We start from the raw sequence: 21,393 nt of genomic DNA, 5'->3' as shown, positions 1-21,393 counted from the left end.
TAAATGATAATTACAGGGATTGAGGGTTTGCCCTCAGGATCACCCAAAGGATTGTATATAAATACAAGGTCAATATATCGCATTAATAAATTTATGCCAATCATTCTTGCCCCGGGCCTGATTTTTTTAAATTAAATTGCCAGCTGTTTGTAGGGAGACCCTTAAAGACTATATGATCTGAGGGAGACATCAGTGAGACAGGTGACATGGGAATCTGGGTCAACTGAGTCCTCATCTTATTTCTGTCTCCTTACTTGCTGTGCCCTAACATAACTTCATCTTTTATAGGATGATTGGTTGCTGTGACCACTCAACCCTATGACTTGGTGGGTTTGGTAGCAATTCAGCCCAAGGTACACAATTTAGGGCTCCTTGGTCTTTTCACCAGTCTCCACTGAGTCTCAGTAGTATAAGCGAGGTTGTATTGAAAGAAAGGTGTATTTGGAGAGGTGCTTGGAGAGGTCTTGATACAGAATCACAGTGGCTTGTCCTAAGAGTCATACTCCATGTAATATCTCTATCTACCAGGATTCATGCAGCCTACTGGTCAAATAGCCCAAGTGAAAGAGCCATAGTATAGTCCCGTGAATGAATTTTTATATGTTAATACACCTGGGCAACCACCATCATGATGAAGGTATAGAACATTTCTCCCACAACAGAAAGTTCCTTGGTGTCCCCTTCAACCCTTCACTCCCAACTTACTGACAGGAATTACTTTCTTACCCTGTTACTTGTTGATCTGATATCTATGACAGCAGATTGGTTTTATCTGTTTTGAACCTCACATGAGTGATTTAATATAGAATATAAAATCTTGTGCCTGGGCTTCTTAAACCCAATGCCATGTTTCTGAGATTCATCCATACTGTAGCATGAATCAGTAGTTTGTTCTTTTTGTGATGTGCAATATTGAATATGGTTGTTTCTCAATTTTGTTAATCTATTGTTTGTGGACTTTTGGGTTATTTTAGGTTTGGGGTTACTGTGACTAAAGCTTCATGCTTATTCTTACGTGTTTTCAGTATAATATCAAAGAATAGCAGGCTGAATCATAAGAAGTGTATGTTTGTTTTTAGTTAATATTGCAAACAGCTTTCCAATGTGGTTGTAAAATGTCAAACTTCTACCAGCACTTGATATTATTAATTTTATAATTTTAACCATTGTGGTGTTTCTTTGGAATTTTATGTGTTTTATTGATGACTAATTTTACTGAGTACATTATCATATGCTTATTAACTTTTACAACATCTTTTGCATAAAGTTTCTTTTCAAGTCTTTTGCCCAGTTTTTGAGTGTTTTTTTCCCCCTCTTAGTGACTTGTAGAACTTCTGTCTAGAGTCTGAATGTTGTCTTTCAGTTGGGTGTAAACACTGATGATATCTCCTCCCAGATTGTAGCATGCTTCATTCTTTTGATGAACAGAAATTCTTAATTTTATTGATTCTCAGCTTATTAATTGCTTCATTTATGACTAGTGCTTTTAGCATCCTGCCTAAAACAAACAAACAAACAAACAAAACTACCTACCCAAAGAAAACTACCTACCCAAAGACCATGGAAACAACTCTCTCTGCACTGTGCTGCCTGGGGTTGGGGTAGAATGAGGCAGGTAATGTGAAATGATTCTTTCTACTCTCGTCAAAACATCTTTTCTTATTTCTTTGCTATGCTCAGTCACTGTAATCTCTCCTCTGATTTTCTGATCTTCTGTGAAGATGATTTTGTGCATGGATTGTTGCTCAAATTGATGTTTCTATGGGGGAAAAAACACTGGAGGGTGTTATCCCAACATTTGCTGACATCAATCCAACCTGGAAACTCACATTATTAAGTTTTCTTATGCATGGGACCATGGAATGTATATTCATTTATTTAAATATTTAATTTATGTCAATAATATTTTATAATTTTAGTCTATGGATCTTTCATTTCTTTTGTTCAATTTATTCCCAGGTATTTTATTTTCTCAATTTTGTAAATTGGATTTTTGAATTTCATTTTAGGATTGTTCTTTGCTTGTATATAAAATTGAAGTAGGTTGGAGAGAGCTGAGCTACCAGATGTTGGAGGATTCAGTTGAATCAACAAGCACAGACAAAATAGTCAAAGCTTTAATTACTTCATGTGGTAGCATAAGCAAGATGACCCAAAGGAGAATGTGCCAGCTGCCCCATTTCCATTTTCTCCCATTGGATGGTACCTGCTGCGGATCAGCACAGAGATGGGGAATCATCTCATTGTGGACAGAGTCGGGGCTGATCTGCAAATGTGACTGGACATTTTAATGTAAAAATTTAAGGGACCCACTTAAGCCACTGATGGGATGGACCAAATAACTCCGGCCTGGATGACACATCTCAGTCTGGGATCAATGTAGTCATTACCTGAAAAGGCGCTTTTCACTTGTGTTCTAATATGATAGGCCATCCACCCCCTTCCTTCAGTGGGACCTTCTTTCAGTTAGTGACACTTTGACTTTGTGGGAGGCCATGCAAGGACCTTCCATCTCTTTCAGCCTCTTTCTGAAAATACAAATAAACAGTAGGAATAGGAGGTCATGTCAAACCATTTTTTTTTAAATTAGGATTTTTAAAAGTTAATGATTTTTATGAGCCCATTCCTGAACATAACGTACCTCTATGTTTAAATTACATAAAATAATTTTGTATAAAAATTCTCCCTCACCTGATACTACATGGCATGAAGTTTTGGGGGGTGATTCTGTTATCATCTCTACATTATGCAATCTCTCTCTCTCTCTCTCTCTCTCTCTCTGTCTCTCTCTCTCTCTCTTTCTCTCTCTCAGTGTGCTGACAGCTACACCAAGGGCCATGCTATTTTATACCATAAAATACAAGCTTGTGGTTGACAACCTGATGTCACAGATGAACAAGACTGATTTCCTCAGGAAGTCCCTATGAAACCAAGAACCAAACAAAATTCCTTGAATTGCACTAAAAACCCTGGGCCAGATGGCCCTGCCATGGAAGGCCACATTGGTAGCCCTGTCAACCAGATTCCTTAAGGAACGCATGCCCTGCCTTGGGTGCCAAGGCACCTGTGTCTCCTCTATGAGACTAATGACCTGGTTCTCCATATGACTTCATCACCTGACCCACTCAGACTTGTGATGGAGTAGCCTGTTTCTGATTCAGCCCTGAAAAATACATCTGGTTGAGGGGTATGGCTCCTGGTCACAATCCTGTGTGATCTCTCAGCTCAACCACAGGCAACTACAAAGGGTCTCTCTGGCTGGCCTCACCATGGCAAAGCTGCCCTTCCCTCACTAATGTCCGTGTTCAGTCTCTCTATCTGGGGAGAGGCCTCATGTTCCTCTGCCTAGATCTTCTTATGGGAAGAGAAGGACACGTTGAAGACCCGTCTTCTCCCCTCTGACTCAATATCCAGCATTCCCACTGCTAGGGCTTCTTTCTCTTCCTCTCTTCTTCCCTTTGTGGACCACCAGTTTGGGCTTTTGGTCTCATCTCCTTCAGCAAGGAGATGAATCTGTAAAGTCTGCATTGGTCAAGGTGACCTTTGCTCTGGGCACCTCCGGAAATAAATGGAATGGTGTGGACCTTAGTCTGGTTTAATCTCTTGCTTATATGTCACAGTTAATGATTGCAGACTGGGCTTTGCTTTCATTTTGGCCTGTTGCTTTATTTCATGACTCACACACTTGGAAAGTCAGCTGCCTCTAGCTCAACTCAGTTCTCTGCAGAAATATCACTAATTTTTGTGTACAGAACTTTTAGCCCTCAACCTTGCTAAATTGGATAGTTTAAACTGACGTTATTAGACACTATCTTTTCCTTTATACAGTGTGATGTTGCCTGAAAGTGAAGTTTTTCTTATTCCTTTCTAAACTGGTTACCTTTTATTTATTTTTCTAGCTTCATTTCCTTGACTTGAGCTTCCAGTACAATGCTAAAGGGAAGCAGCAAAACAGGACATTCTTTATCTTGTTCTTTTATCTTCTGGGGGAAGCATTCAGTCTTTCCCAATAAATTATGATTTGAGCTATAGTTTTCTCATCTGTCCTTTATCTGATTAAAGACATGACCTTAGGTTTCTAGTTTGTGAGTGAGTGAGTGAGTGTGTGTGTGTGTGTGTGTGTGTGTGTGTGTGTATTTATCATGAAAAGGTGTTAGAATTGTCAAATGTTTTGATTACGGGTGATGAGAGATCATGTTTTTTCTTTTACCTAATTAACATGATATATTACATTGGTTAAGTTTTGAATGTTTAAATAACCCTGCCTTCCTACAATACATCTCACGTGGTCTCATGGTCTTTGAATCTTTTCATGTTTGTTGGATTTGGTTTCTGGTGTTTGTTGAGGAGTGTCAAATTTATGTGCACAAGGATATCAGTCTGTGGTTTTCTTTTTCAACAATGTCTTTGCTATTAATGGTCTGGACATCATAGAATACATTGGGAAATGTTCTATTTTCTATGTTTTGTAAGATTTTTGTGAAGAAATTGTATTAATCCTTTTTGTTAAAATTTAGTATAATTAATTGCTATGGCAACATGGTCCATGGCTTTATTTGGTAAGTTTTAAAATTACTAACCTAACTTCTTCACTTCTTATAAATTTATTCAGATTGCCTGTAATTTTTGGAGTGATTTGATAGATTGTGTCTTTCTAGGAATTTTTCCTTTGATCTAAGTTTTTAATTGTTGGCATACTGTGACAATTCATTTTGTATTTATAAGGCTGCCAACAATGTTCCTTTTCAACTCTGATTTTAGTCATTTTTAGCCTTTTTTATTTTTTTCTGCTGGGCAGTCTAGCAAAAGTTTGTCAATTTTGTTGCTTTTTTCAAGAAACCAATTTTACTTTCATTTTTGTTTAATAATTTTCAATTTAATTTATATTCATTCTAATAATATGTTATTTTATTTCTTCTGCTTGCTTTTGGTTTAATCTGGCTTTCTTTCAAAATGACTAATTTATAATAAAATGCCAAGAAATTGAGCAAATATCGGGGAAAAATAGTATTTTACGCTCCAAACAGGAGTGACTGTCAACATTGGAATTTAATCCAGAAACCAAGTTCATATGCTTAGAGAGTTTTCAGTGGGGAAGGGTAGGGAGGATAGAGGATAGACAAATTATAATAATATTTCACTATAATTTTATCCTATTTCCAGACCTTCTAGAAAATCAAACTAAACCCTAAGCAAGTAGAAGAAATAAAATGATTTTGATTACAGTGGATTCACGAGAAAGTGAAAAGAGAAGCCAAATTTCAAATTCTGTTTGAACAATTAGCATTTTTCTGTCAAACTTCTATTGGGAAAGTTTCCCGAGATTTTGCTTCAGCAAATGACAAGTTTAAGAGGAAAGCCCTTCGCATTCGTCCTTCCGTCCTCACATGAACCTCTTCTGCAAGGCTCTGCGGAGGGCATCCTTCACCTGGGAGTTCCTCAGGCTGTAGATAAGGGGATTCAGCACTGGGTTAAAGAGACTGTGAAAGAGCGACAGCCTTTTCTCCTGCTCCTCTCGCTGACTGGAGTCTGGGACCATGTAAACCACCATCGCTATACCGAAGAAGAGCCCCACCACACAGAGGTGGGAGGAGCAGGTGGAGAAGGCCTTTCTGCGGCCCTCCCCTGACTGGATCCTCAGGATGGCCAGCAGGATGTGCGTGTAGGAGACCAGCATTAAGCACAGGGGCCCCACTAAGACAAAAACACTGGCAGCAAGGAGGACCACTTGGTTGATCCAGGGGTCAGCACAGGCCAGCTTGAGGACAGAGAGGATCTCACAGAACAGGTGGTTCACTTCCCCAGGCCCACAGAAGGGCAGCCTCAGGAGGAGCACGGCATGTACCAGGGAGAGGATAAATCCACAGGACCAGGAAGTGACAGCCAGGGCCGTGCACACTCTCCAGCTCATGATGACAGCATAATGTAAGGGATGACAGATGGCCACATACCGATCATAGGACATTGCCACCAATATCAAGCACTCAGTAGCAGCAAAAGCCAAATATAGGAATGTCTGCATTATGCATGGAACAAAGGAAATAGTTCTTCTTTGGTTCATGAGGTTTGCCAGCATCTTGGGGACATTGTTAGAAGCATAAGACATGTCAAGAACAGCCAGGTGTGAGAGGAAGAAGTACATGGGGGTGTGCAGTCTCGGGTCCAGGCAAATGAGTCCCAAGATCATGCCATTGGCCAGCAGGCTGAGGATGTACAACAGGGAGAAGACCCAGAAGAGGAACACCTCCATCTCTGCTCTGAGCTGGAATCCCACCAAGATGAATTCTGTGACCCATGACTGGTTGCCTCCCATTCCTTAATGACCACCTGGGAGTGAAGGGAGCCAAGAAGACCAGAGCTGGAGAATCAATGAAAATTAGATCCATCCACCCCAAAATGAGGTCAGAGAAATGTACACTTGTTCCTCTTTGACAACTTCTCCACTTCCCAACAGTTTCTATCTTTCTGTTTTGAACACTTAATTATGAAATAAATTTAAACATGTAGAAAAGTAGCAAGAATTATGCAAATAACTCTACATGCCTTCACCTAGAATCAGTCAGTATATTTGTGTTGTTTACTTATTTACCTTATACTTTTTCTCTGTATACTGAATTTTTGAATCATTTGAAATTAAAGTGTGGATGTGATACCCATAAATTTCTCATCTTTTTTTTTTACCAAGAAAAAGAATATTCATTAAACTGACATACTACAATTGTAAAAGTTAGGAAAATTATCATTTATGTGTTTCTTATCTCTCACTTTCAGTATTTTCCTTCCACGCTCATCTATCCAGGCACAAACCCAGGACTGCTCATTACATTTAATATCACCTCTCCTCGGTCTTTTGGCATCTGCAGTATTTACTCAGCCTTTCCAGACACTGAAATTTTGAAGAGGGTGCAGCAGTTTTTAGTAGAAATGTTCCTCATATTGGGAGTGTACAATGCTTTGATTCAGATTATTCACTTTCTACAACCAAATAAAGAGGAGGCTCAGGCATTATGAGCAGGTGCATGATGTTAATTTTTCCCATTTTTGGATAAATCCAACTTAGATCACTTGGTGAAGATGATGCTTCCCAGATATCTCCATTGAATAGTTATTATTTTTCTCTAATTAATTCTAGGATATTGATTAAAATCATTATATAAATATCTTGTTCCTTGTGAAGAAACTAGCCATCGGTTCCTCTCAGTCTCTAGTTTTAGCATTTATTGATTGTCGTGCTTGGCTCAATTATTACTAATGATGATTGAAAATGTTTGGTCCTAAGTCTATCATTGCTTTTATATTTATTAGTTAACAATATTGTATATGAAATAACCTATCCATGCCTATCTACCTACCTACCTTTCTTCTATTTATTTATAGATTTTTAAAATTAGTGCATGAAAGATATACATAAAGGTGAGATTCCTTGGGGTATATTCATATATGTACATAGGAAAGTTTTATCAGATTCATTCCACCATTCTTCCCTTTTGCTATCCCTCCTCCCACACCTTAATCCCCTTCCTCTACTCCACCAGTCTCTTCTATTTGCATGGGATTCTCACTATGCCCTTCTTTTCCTTATTTTTGTCTAGCTTCTGCATATTGGAGAAAACATTTGACCCTTGAGTTTTGGGTTTGGTTTATTTTATTAGCATGATGTTCTCCGGTTCCGTCCATTTATCTGCACATGCCATAATTTCTTTCTTCTTTCTGGTTGAGTAAAACTCCATTGTGTATATATACACAAAATTTTCTTTATTCATTGGTCTATTGATGGGCAACTAAGATTGTAATTTAGCTTGGCTATTGTGAATTGTGCTGCTATATACATTGATGTGGCTGCATCCCTATCATATGCTGATTTCAGTTTTTTGGACATATACTAAGGAATGGGATAGCTGGGTCATATGGTGGTTCCATTCATTGTTTTGAGGACTCTCTATACTGCTTTCTAGAGTGTTTGTACTAATTTGCAGTCCCTCCAACAATGTATAATTTTGCCGTTCCCCTCCACATCTTCCCCAACATTTATTATTAATTGTATTCTTGATAATTGCTCTTCTGGCTGGAGTGAGGTGAAATCTCAATGTAGTTTTGTTTTGCATTTTTCTGATTGCTAGGGATGTTGAATGATTTAATATATTTATTGGCCATTTGCATTTCTACTTTTGAGAAGTATTTCTTTAGTACTTTTGCCCTGTGGGGTTTTTGAGCTTATTTTTTATGTATTCTGGATATTAACCTCCATCTGAGGATCAGGTGGTAAAGATCTTCATACTCTTAATTATTTCATTTACTGTGTGGATATTTTTAAATTTGATGTTGTCCTACTTATTGATTCTTAGTTTTATTTCTTGCACTTTAGGAGTCTTATTAAAGAAGTCCATACTTGTGCCAGTATGTTGGAGTGTTGGACCTACATTTTCTTCCAGCCTTTGCATATTTTCTGGTCCAATTCCTAAGTCTTTCATCAACTTTGAGTTGACTTTTGTGTGAAAAACAGGGATCTAGTTGCATTCTTCTACATCCCAAGAAAGACATGGATATTCAATTTTCCCTGCACGATTTGTTAGAAAGGCTCTTTTTTCCAATGCACATTTTAGACAACTTTGTCAAGTATCAGATGACTGTATCTTTATGGGTTTGTCTCTGTGTCTTCTATTCCATTGTTATTCATGTGTCTTGATGCCATTATCATGATATTTTTGTTACTATATCTGTGTAGTATAATTGGAGATCAGGGACTGTGATGCTTGCTTGTTGCTCCTTTTGCTCAGAATTGCTTTGCCTATTCTGGGTCTCTTGTTCTTTCAAATGAATTTTAAGACTGTTATTTTTTCCTGATTCTGTGAAGAACGTCATTGGCATTGTGATGGAGATTGCATTCAATCGATTAAATAGTGATATGTTTTTACGACACACCTATTTTGTCTATATTGTGAATTTTAAAACTAGATGAAAAGTGTTGTTTATAACTATTTTTTCTCTTCTATAAATATATTATGAACTATTTTGTAAATCAAAATATTTATCTGTAGCATTCTTTGAATGACTGCTCATTATTTCTTTAGACACATATTTATTTTATATATTTTCTGATCCTTAGACTGTGTACAGTATTCTTCAGTAATTAAATTACATATATAAATATGGATTTAAATATATATTTATTCTTGTTTGTTTGTTCATGAAATCCTATAGTAAATTCTGAGGCTTGAAAATGTTAAACCAAGGCAGTCAAACAACTTATCTATGTATCTGTTTAAAGGTATCTATCAGCCTTAAACCCACGCTTAAAAATCAGACAAGCAAAAATCCCAGATGCATTAAGGCTCCTCACGATAAGAAACCAACCAGTGGGAAAGGGTATCTAACTTAGCAGTCATGGTTCTGTGGGCCCAAGTTTACTCACTTTCCCCACGTTGCTGTCCCTCTTCTATGGCTGCTCCTTTTATCTGGCTCCCAGTGGTGCATTGACCTCCTTCATGCTTTGGTAACGGCCTGTCTAAAATCAACTTCCTTTGGCTTATCCTTATGTCAGTGTGTTAGTCAGATTTTCATCCCTTGACAAAATACCTGGCAAGAACAACCTAGAAGAGGAAGAACTTACTTCAGCTCATGATTTCACTGGTTAGTTTATGGTTGACTGACTCCATTGAATAAACATGGTGGAAGAGCGTGGCAGAGGAGAGCTGCTTAGCTCCTGGAAGCTGGGCGGGCAGGGAGAGCAATGGGCTGGGAAGAACACAGCCTTGTAGGTAACACACCCATTGGCCTACTTCCTCCAACTAGGTTTCAGATCCCAGTAGATTAATTCATTACATGGGTTAATCCACTAGTGAAGTCAGAATCCTCCTAATCCAATCATTGTCTAGAAGCCCACCTTTGAACCTTGCAGCATTGGGGACCATACTTTGAAAACATGAACTTCTGAGGATATTCAAACCCAAACCATAACACTCAGCATGATAGTAAATACTGAGAAAGAAAATAACATTAAATGGAAATGAATAGCTCACAGAGCTTAAATACAACCCAGTTCCTAATATGTGTAGTTACTTGGTTGCTGTGATAAAATTCTCTCCTATTGTACTTGTAACCCAGAGCTATCTTACTCTCTGAGAGGTGACACAATTTTATGTGACTTTCATGTGAGTTTCCCAGATTCCACATGGTTCCTTCCCAATACCACTCTTTAGATTTCCTTCTTCGATGTCTTTCTACCTATATTATTAAGAATAAGAGATACATATTCCTCATGTTATATCTAATTCAGTGTTTTCTCAATCCCAGTCTCTAGATTGAGAGGAACCCCTGTTTAAATTGGTGGCAGGTGTCTCGGATGATTTGACTCCTCACTGTGCATCAAACAGAACTCATGGAGGAATTACAAGTTATACAGCTTCTATGATAATACCATAGCACTTAAAATGGTACCTAAATAATTTTGTTCTATCCTGCATGGTTTTTAAGTTCTATAGAGAAGACAATGCATTCCCAGATAGTTATGCTAGCTCTTACAATGATAAATATAATTTTTGAATGTGTTACTGACTTTATTTTTTAAATACATGTGAATATAAGATGGATTATGTTTTTAAAAATGATGAGAATTGTGAAAGTCCTTTTGGGATTTATGAGGCACAGGTAAATGTAAATCCTCAGGAAGGCCTATACTGAGTTGGAAAATGCATATGGGTCTTTTCAAAATGCTAGTGCAGCTACACTGTGTGTTTATCCATTAGACTTATTGTGTAAGCTGAAGGGGGTTTCCAGAGTCATAGGCCTCTTCACTAGAAGGGTTTTCTTGCATGTTTACAATCAGTTCCTATAAAGAGAAAGGTTGCAGTCTGTTGATCTTGTCTAGGTCCCATTAAAAGTCTTCTGGACAGACAGCCTCTGAGGAGGGCTCTAGCAATGTAGAGAGGATTCATAAGGGTAGGCTTAGTCATGTATTGGCTTGAGCAATAATTGCCTCAAAATAAAATAAAAAATGAAGCAGCATTGATGCCAAATGTCATTTATTTGAATGGAGATATCCCTCACCCTATAATGAATGGCAATGTTGTGTACTTCTTTATACATTTTTATAATAACTAGTATAGTTGTAGATAAAACACTCAGACAAATTAATTAATTAGATGGGTAACACTTTATCAGTTAAAGATTTAGTTTTTCATATAATATAATATTTATATTAAGTATATATTATATAATATGTATATTAAATGTATAATATATATTTATAACTATTAAGACATAGTTTATTTTTATTTTTATAAACTTACAATTGAAATGTAATGATTTGAAATAATTAAAAACAGTGTAAGGAATAAATTCAGGTGAGTGTCATAATCCAGACTGTAGATGAAATAGCCTTAGTTAAATGTGCTGGTGACCTCTAAAGAGATATGTCCACACCCCAATCCCTAGCAACTCTGAATGTTGCCATTTTTAGAAAGAGGGTCTCTGCACATGGGATTAAGTAAGGATCTTGAGATAACTCTCAGTTTTCTGGGTGGTTCCTAACTCCAATGACAAGAGTCCTTGTGATATAAAGGCAGAAGGATATTTTAAATAAACTGTAAAAGACACATCTAGGTAAAAATGATGTGAGGATAGAATTGTGGAGAAGTGTGGCCAGATATCAAATAATGCTGACACTGACCAGAAGGTAGACAAAACAAGAAACCATCCTCCCTAAGAGTCCCTGGCGGGAGCATGACCCTACTTGGTCTCAGACTTCTAGCAGACTCCAGAACTGTGAAAGAAGACATTTCTATTGTTTTAACCTACCACATTTATGATAATGTTTATACCAACTGTAGAAAATGAACACAGCATCTTATACTGCTTTGAATCCATCATTATAAGAAAATAATCTCAGAAACATAGTTTTGGAGAAACTACTTCATATGGAGGTAAGATGACTTAATAAATAGACTTGAAGATACATTTGTCTTTAACATTGTGAACTTCTGAGAATTCTAAGCCCAAGGGAGTAATTAGTTACATGAACAGTGTTTCTTTGAGAACAATGGCTCAGTGAAACAGAGAGACTAATCAAAGACTATCTTATCTTCATAAATATATTTCAGAAGGGTTCTAAATACATATGTACAAAATTATTTTTATTACATTTAAAGAATATTACTATAGTATACCAAGCAGGGGATAGTAACATCAGCACTGCAAACATTTATTTAGACACAATTGGTCACAATAAGCCATATCTGAAACATTTTTTATTTCTAAACATAAAGGATAACAATACAATTGAAAATAATTCATTCTATTGATATTCTACATGAATATTTGTTTCCTGACTTTTTTAGTCTGTTTATTTTTGTGTCTGTATTAATATGTCTTTTTTATCCTCATTATCATTTCCATTTTGTCATTAAAAATAGACAATATAAAATTAAGAGAGATTAAAATTCTTAGGCAGTTATCATAATGAAATATAGAAGAAAATACCACCATGATGATACCTCAGCTTTACATTCCTGGCACAGCAGATGAACCCATAGCAGCTTAGAAGAGAATGTTTCCATGATCAGTTTGGGCGACTGTCCACCCTGATCTGCCACCTGATAGAGAAATTAACTCAATTTCTTCAACACTCAGTACCACTCGGTACCAGTCTGTGCTGCTAACTGTTTTGTGGTAGGGAAAATCCGAATGTGAAATACAGTGATTTCAAGTGTGATAGTTATCACGACAGGGTGATACCTGGGGATAGTTCCAAAAAGCAATAATTACATGGCAAACTTACCCCTTACCCAGTGTCAGCAAGAAGAAGATCCACTGCACCTGGTACTAGAATTTTCCATTAGAAAACTTTTGACAGAGGTTTTTCTGACATCAACATCTTCATTGAGACTAAATCATATATGAATCATATATGAAGTCCTTTAATTAGTTTTTTAGGGCCTTATTCAAATGAGACTTTATCGAAATATGCCTCTCCTTCTTGAGTCCCCCATTATTGAGACTGTGTGCTGGCTCCAGTCACCTTCCTCAGGTCACCTCGGGAGGTGATGGGAGACAGATGCTGAGGGAGCCCTGACCCGCTGTCCACAGCACAGCAGGTAGGTACGGGGGTGCAGGGCATTGTGTCTTTTCCAGTGGGCACTTTGGGTGAGAAGGGAGGATCACCCACCCAGGTTACTCCTCTGGCACAGCCATGGTGATTTCAGCTGCTCGCACTGAAGACCACTTAGTAGTACAAACAAATTTGTTCAACTTAAGAAAACATTAGCCTGGATTTCCCCCAAGAAAAACACTTTAACCTAGGAAAAACCCACAGAGAGGAGCAACATACCTCTAAAATGGGTGTAGAATCCTCCTCCCCCTGGAAGCCTTCAGAGGATGAAATGCTAAGTGTGGGAGGATCCGCTGGACTTGCCGAAACTTCAGTGAACCCCAGGAGCATAGCTTTTATTTTGGAATCAGAGGAATTAAAAACATTCTTAAGTTTCTATTGAGAGTTAAATTCCCCAAAGGATCATAAGATATCAAACTTATTTATCTTCTCTCTGAGCTTTGGGATTCTCTGAATTGTGTCTCTGGAGGAGAGCAAAGACTGTGTCTAACTGTCCTCAGATGAAACACCTCTAGGGAATGGGCAGGGCAGGTACTGACATCACCCTGCTTCTGAAGAAACTTTCAGATAAACCTGAAGACAGGTGTCACAAAGTGGAATATCCAAATTATCAAAATTGTTATGTTTTAGGACTTCAGGCATGATGGTTGACATGTGAGTTGTTCCCAAAAGCTCATGTGTGAGACAACTCAAGAATTTTCATAGTGAAATGCTTAGATTATGAGAGGTGTAGCCCACATACCCACATGGAGTACCTGGGCAGTAACTGTAGGCAGGTAGGTTGTGGCTGGATAAAGTCAGTCACTATGGGGGTGCCTTTGGGGTTTATATTTTGTGTCTGGTGCAGAGTTCTCACTCCGCATCCTGGTTGCCTGTTCCAAACTGCTTTTCTCTGTCACACCCTTCTGCCATGATGTTCAAAATCTCTTTGGACCCAGAGGTATTAGGGTCAGCTGACTGTGGACTGAACCTCTGAAACCTTGAGCCAAAACAAGCTTTTCCTCCTCTATGTTGTTCTTGTCAGGTCTTTTGATTGCAGCGACGCAAAATTGACTGAAAAACCTGCTTCTCTGCAGTCCCCTTCTGTGCAATAAGGTATGGAGAAGCTGGGACTTTTAGGTGGTGGAGAGAGATGGAAACCCTGAGAAGCAATGGTTCTCCCAATGCCAAGGGCATCTCTGTCTGCAGTAGAACATGATGATACAAAATGACGAAGGACCACTGCAGCCAACGATTACTGAGTCCTTCTACTTCAGAAAATGTGACGCATGCTTCAGATGGAATATGTGTTCAATCTAATCATGATCCTCACTTTGCAGGTATGAAGACTGTAGTTTGAATACACAGACAGCAATTCTTTCAGTTTGGTCCAGGGACCTCTGAGAGTTGCTGAGAGCCTTTCAAAGGATCACACTATTTTTATAATAATGTTTAGACACGTTTTTATTTTGTTTTACCTCTATTCACTGAATTTTCCCAGAGGCTACTGTATATATTATACTACAACATAGAGGAAGCAGAGGAATATATGAAGTGTAGTTGACTACTATTAATCCAAACATTTAAAAGCCACAATAATGTGAAACAGCTGTTCTTTATATTTTCTTATAATAGCTACACTTTATATTTTCTTATAAAATAAAGCTTTTTTATTAAACCCAATATTTATAATAATCTATAACAGAAGCCTTTAAAAAGCAAATTAAAAGTAAATAACAAATTCTTAGTTTTAATTTTGATTATGACAAGTATCAACAAATATACCTTCCATACTGCAGGGCCAACCTCTGTCTTATGATTTAGGTCCTCTGTAACTGTTTAAAATCATCCTCAGATCAAAACTAAGCTTAGGCAATGTCTGTACTAAATGATACATCACCAATCCACTAGGGGCAAGACTCATCTTCATTTAACACAAAAGTGAGTTCATTTTCTGTTAATGGTCTAAAATAACATACATCTATTATCTCACAGGTGTGGGTCAGCTGGATTTTCTGCACAGGTCTTATCAGCTGAGTCAAGATTTGGCTGGGTCTGCAGTTCTCATCAGAGACTTGAGACCCTCTCAAGTTTGATGGTTATTGGAAGATTTAGATGGGATGTGATGGTAGGAATACTGAGGTCCCTATCTGAAACTGCCCTCAGCCCCATGGTCCCACGCTGGTCCTTACACACCAGCCCCTCCATGTTCAAGTCAGCAGCAGATTGTGAGTCCTTCACTAATTCTATTCTGACTTCCTGCTCTGCTACTGGATGAAGGAGACTCTGGGCTTTTGGAAGGCTCACCTGATTATCACCAAGATAACATCCACCTTTTAAGGTCAATTGATTTACAAAGTCCCTTTACTTTGGTATCCAGGTTAATGTTTGAATAATAGGGATCTTAGGGGGCCCTCTAGTATTCTGCCTACTCACAAATGCATTTTTTTCTTAACCATTGAGTAACATTTATACTTTTTAAATCCTACACATTTTCCTCAAAAAGATGCTAACATGTCCATTTTATCTTTGTTATTCGTGGCCTTCTGCTCTGGAGTATAAAAATAGTGACCTTATATCCAAATTCAGAAAGAAATGTCTTACATCTCCGTGTCCTACTCTAAGTGTTATGATTAGAATGTTTTAAAGTTTCTTTCAATTTCCAATTTATATCAGTTTAAACTGAGTTAATACTTTCTTGCACATTCTATTCACATAGCCCTTGGTGGAAGTTCCCTTACAGCAAAATAAGCATTTACATTTACAAGACCATTTATGAATAGAAACAGCAGTAATGTCAGTATGAACATGGCTACTATTTGGAAGCATCAGAATAAGGTAGGGGCATCCTTTATAGGATGTTAATCCATCCTATAAAGTCAAGACATACATTTTCATATTTTTGGACTAATCTGATTACCCTATATTCCCATTTATTTGTACCCTGTGACAACCTTGTGCAGAATAATTTATCATAGAAACTACCTGGTGGCAAGCTAAATCAAGTTCTTCTACAGACTGGTCATTTTCCATGGGTGTTATGTTCAGAGGAAGATTTCTCTTGATCTCACAACATATTCAGTCATCGGTTTCCATATTATCATATGACTCATTTCCAACAGGAAGTTGAATAACCTACAAGACCAATAACCTACAAGTTGAATAACCTACAAGACCAATCTTACATCATATTGCAGTGTGGTCATGGTACAAATTGGTGAGAAATAGAGAAATATTTATTGTGCTTTTCCAGCAGATGTTGCCTTTGCCTAAAAGTCGGAATACTATCATGTGCAAACATCATTACAGTTAGACAAGATACAGTTGTTTCTCCATCCCTAATCAGTTGGGGGCAATTTCCATTGAAATCACTTTCTTTCATACTGTGGGGCCAACCTCTGTCTTATGATCAGGACATGGTTTTTATTCAAAACAGTTCCTAGCCCCCTAATTGGGCCACAGGCTATGTCTTATTCTTATTTGTTCTTGAAATGAAGACAGTTGTAGCATGTCAATGAAAATCATCAGTGTCCCCAGAGAATATCAATAAACTATAAGGCCTGTGAGATCCCTGTTGTGGTTCCTCCTCTGCCTATCAAGGAGGATGAAAGGCTGTTGCCCTGTGAATACTTGTTCCCATCTGCATCACAACAGTCAAGGGATACTGTTGTTCAAGGTGGGCACCCTTCCTAATACTGAGTCCCAGCTATATCCTGAATTATTTGATAGTCTGCATGACCCTTTTTTTTAAAGTGCCACCTATTTTCAGGTTGAGTTCCATTCTGTGCCTTCCTCCTGGAAGGAAATTCCCCATAATCTGCTTATTCTAATGAACAAATCTTTTTCTCAGGGTCTCACTTCTCATTAAATTCAGCATGTCCCATTATGCCTAGATGAGCACCTGATTTCCCTAAAGCCCTCCTATTTCTCTTGGGGGACAATCACCATTCTTGTTATCATCATTGTGTAGTGATGGCTTGGGTGAAATTAGAATATAGGATAGTTTCCCCAGAATATTGTCTCCCACATCAGAGTTTGGTATTCATTATCTCACCGAGATGAAATTTAGACTGAGAATGCCATAAAATATCCCATGACTTGATTCTCTGGAGGTGAGGACATCCCCAGGGGTGAGGACATCCCCAGGGAACTTACAGCCACCATGCGAAAGTTACACTTTATTCCCCTCAGAAACCCAATGTCTTCTTTTCTGTGTGTAGTGCCCTGCGCACACCAATAAAGATAACGTGTACTTGTCCACAGTACTTCACAGTGTGAAAGGAATGCACTTGGCATATTTTTGTCCATTACAACCAAAGATCTTTCTGAGCATTTGGTCATCAATGTTTAGAGTTACATAATGATCAGTCACATCTTGTATGACCAAGTGCAGTGGAGTTCCCAGAAATTTATTTCCAAATGATATTTGTGGTGGACGTAACCTGAAAGACAGGAATCAATGTTACTCATGTATCACTACAGTTTTCCTTCAGTCGCCAACAGCCCTTGTAGTGTAACATCATATGGTCAAAATGTCTCGTGGTGTCCTGCCATGGGGGCTTGCAAGCTCCTCTTTGACTTGAGTTCCAAGAGCAGGAAGGGATTTGCCAAACCTATGACTTCAGCCTTTTCGGCGTCTGCAATAATTGTACCAAGAGACAAAATCCTCTCTTGTTGTGGACAGCTCTTGAGGCAGCAGTGTATTATATTTCCTTCATCGTGGGTGTTTATTTTTGATGTGTCACTTACTCATGTGTTTCCTGTTTGCTGCTATTTCTCCTTGGCTCCACTTGTCATGGATTCCAACTCAGTTTTCCACAATTGGAAGGCAAGTTGGGTCCAGCCACTGTGCTGCTGTAGGTGCCGGCCGCAGCACCAGTTTAGGAAGTGTCTCCCCTCAGCCCATTCCCTTTCATAGAGGGTGGGGCCACACAGGCCCAGAACCAGTGGGCTGCATCAAGCACAGGGTGACACAACCACATCAACCCTCACACAACTTTGCTGGATGGGGTGAAAACAGGTCCATGCCGGCAGCCTTTGGGAATCCTTAGGACCTAGTTACTATCCTTAAGTGCAGAGCATTCCTGTTTCTGGCCATCATAGTGGCTGGCTGCCCTGGTCCAGGGGCAACTGCATGTGGTAGGAAAAAAATAAAGCTGAAAAAATGTGGGGAAGGGTTGTGAAGGGATACTAGGACTCGCCCCAATTTACTCCCCAAATCCTTCAGAAAAAAAGAGGCATGTGTTGAGTCAGGATCCTCCCATGGCCCCCTTCAGGAAGGCACACAGCTAGTTCTGCATGGTGGCCGTTTCATACAGTGTGGTTTGTGACACAACATGTCTATCTGAGGTGCTCTGTGCCCTTTGTTGTATGATGGGCCAAAAAGTGCATTTTTGGCCTGAAGCAATGTAACTTGGTGGTTTGAATTAGGAAAATCTATTACTTCTGTAATCATGGTTCACTTTAGTCATCAAATGTATTTATTACAACTAATTTTCAGTTTTACGTGTTAAATTTATCAGCTCTTTACTCTTACAGACAGCTTCTTGCTTGCTTTTTTCTGGAGTGGAGGTCATACTTTCCTATTTCATTAACATTATATAAATATATCCATATATATGGAGATATGTGTGTGTGTATGTGTATGAAACTGGGCATTTTGGATAAAACTCTGGATATGATCTGTCTACCTCTAATATTTAAAGGCTTCTTTGATATTTATTTGGTTACCTGAGTATTTGTTTAATCACAGTATTATTTTTTTGAAGTGTAAACTCTAATCAAGTATCAGGTTGAGAATTACATTTCCAGAAAATGCAGACTAAGGTGAGAGTGGCTGTCAGAACATATAATTAAATCTAGGACCATCTCAACATAAAGATATAGAATACCTCTGATAAAAAGACTGCAAAATTTAAAAGAAAACAACTAAAAAATCTAAATCCTGATAAATTCAACACTAAACAACCAGTCGGTCCCATATGTCTCTCTGTTGTTTCTTATTGCTTACTGTGCTCCAATCCAAATCTTTTGCAGGATTTTTTTTTATTTCAAGGTTTCAAGTTCAAAGTTGTAATAGTATGTAAGTCTGCTCTCAGTTCCAAAATATGATGGAATAAATATGAACATGTAGAATTCATTAGCTGTTGAGTCATGGTATGTTCTAGAAGATGTCAGAGGGAAAGACTCACTCTTGAAGTGCTCCAAAATCTTGGCCTTGAATTGCATCTAATCACTCATGTCCCTTTATAGGAAAAGTCACCTCTAGAGGATTTGTATCATGTTTTGATTAACTAAACTGACTTGGCCAATCTGGATAAAAGCTTTGATAGTATTAGTTATTTCCCAATAATTCGAATTACATTTCCAATCTGTACAATGATGAATTACCCATTAAAAATTTTAGACAATTTAATGGGTATGAAATAGAATCTCATAGTAGCTTTAAGTACAATTTCTTCCTGACTAATGGCAGCAAGCAGAACTTTATATTTATTAGCTGTTCATATCTTTGTAGAATGTCTGTTCATGTGACTTGCTAATTTTATTACATTTTCTTATCTTTTTTACATTGATTTGAAGAAGTTTATCCCATGTACTACCTACAGTTCCATTTAGTCATATATGTATTTATGTATATATAGTTTTCTATATAAATATGTATTTCATATAAAATATATGTTTATATATATAGTTTGAATACTCTCACTTGATCTGTGACTCTACTTCATGATTCTTAATGATGACTTTGATGAGCAGTGATTAATTTTGAAGAAGTCCCATATTTATCACACTTAAAGATTTTATGTTCAGTGTTTTTTGAGTTTCTTTAAATATTCCACATTTACCCAAGATCATGAAAACACTCAACTATTTTTTTTCCTCCAAATATTGTCTTAAGATTATATGTGTAGGTCTTCATAATCCATTTTTTCAATAGCATGTATTCTCAGAAAGGGCAAAAAATGCCAACTCCCATATTTCAGAGGAAACAAATTCTCCTCTACACGTGGCCCTTTCATGTCTCTCAGATCAGCCTCTCCTTCCTCAGCGCCCTCCGCAGGGCACCCTTGACCTCTGCGTTCCTCAGGCTGTAGATCAGGGGGTTCAGCATGGGGTTGAAAAGGCTGTAGAACAGGGAGAGGATCTTCTGCTGCTCCTCAGGGTGGCGGGACTGGGGGGCCATGTACATGACGATGGCGCTGCCAAAGAAGAGCCCCACCACACAGAGGTGGGAGGAGCAGGTGGAGAAGGCCTTTCTGCGGCCCTCCCCTGACTGGATCCTCAGGATGGCCAGCAGGATGCGCGTGTAGGACACCAGCACCCAGCACAGGGGCCCCACCAGGACGAACACGCAGGCTGCAAAGATGCAGAGTTGGTTGAGCCTGGTGTCGGCACAGGCCAGCTTGAGGACAGACAGGATCTCACAGAAGAAGTGGTTGACCTCGTGAGGCCCACAGAAGGGCAGCCTCAGGATGAGGACTAGATGGACCAAGGCCAACAGGAAGCTAAACACCCAGGAAGCAGTAGCCAGAATGGTGCATACTCTCCAGCTCATGATGATAGCATAATGTAGAGGGTGACAGATGGCCACATACCGATCATAGGACATCACCACCAAAATCAGGCATTCTATGTGAGCAAAAGACAAGTACAGGAATGTCTGCATGAGGCATGGAACAAAGGAGATGGTTCTTCTTTGGTTCACGAGGTTTGCCAGCATCTTGGGGACATTGTTGGAAGCATAGGACATGTCAACTATGGCCAGATGAGAGAGGAAGAAGTACATGGGTGTGTGCAGCCTGGAGTCCAGACAGATAATCCCAACGATGATCCCATTCCCCAGCAGGGTGAAGGTGTAGAAGACAGAGAAAAGTCCACAGAGGAAACCCTCCAGTGCCGGATCCACCTGGAATCCCAGAAGAGTGACTTGTGTGATCCATGTCTGGTTCCCTCCCATGCTCTTCCAGCAGAGAGGAGACCTGGACCAGGGCAGGTTGGTCAGAGCTGTGGAGCAAAGATGCAAGGTAGTTAGTGGATGTCACAGAGGGAGCGTTTGGAAATGGATCACTTAGGATGAATTTGCTCTCATTTATTTTCACATATGTTCCAGAAAATTACTTGGTTTGATCATAAAAAATGAGAGAAGAATAAAAAGGAAAAAAATAATATTAACTTTTCTTCTCTAATTTTTTTTTTCTGTGCTGGGGTTTGAGCGCAGGGCCTCATGCATGCTAGGCAAGAGCTCTCCTGCTAAGTGATATCACTGGCCCTAAGTCTTTATATAGATAACAAAACATGGTTAAAAT

General features: G+C 38.6%; 1 protein-coding gene across 2 annotated transcripts; it reads right to left on the bottom strand.

Annotated features, from left to right (window-relative positions):
* Nucleotides 1–5,188: 5,188 nt before the first annotated feature.
* LOC308645108 (olfactory receptor 2A14-like) lies at nucleotides 5,189–21,044 on the bottom strand (the record flags this gene model as incomplete). 2 transcript variants are annotated; one of them, XM_081287115.1, is made up of 2 exons in its annotated part: nucleotides 5,189–6,112; nucleotides 20,844–21,044. In XM_081287115.1, 2 exons carry the CDS (start codon nucleotides 21,042–21,044, stop codon nucleotides 5,384–5,386), a joined length of 930 nt encoding a protein of 309 aa, XP_081143241.1. The 2 variants fall into 2 exon arrangements, with proteins under 2 accessions (XP_081143241.1, XP_081143240.1); XM_081287114.1 differs by lacking the exon at nucleotides 5,189–6,112 and having other exon boundaries at nucleotides 20,112–21,044.
* Between the last annotated feature and the right edge of the window lie 349 nt (nucleotides 21,045–21,393).

The sequence above is a fragment of the Spermophilus citellus genome (genome assembly GCF_964194105.1).
Source record: "Spermophilus citellus genome assembly, chromosome: 3".
NCBI lineage: Eukaryota > Metazoa > Chordata > Mammalia > Rodentia > Sciuridae > Spermophilus > Spermophilus citellus.
This window is presented reverse-complemented; position numbering and strand designations above follow the sequence as displayed.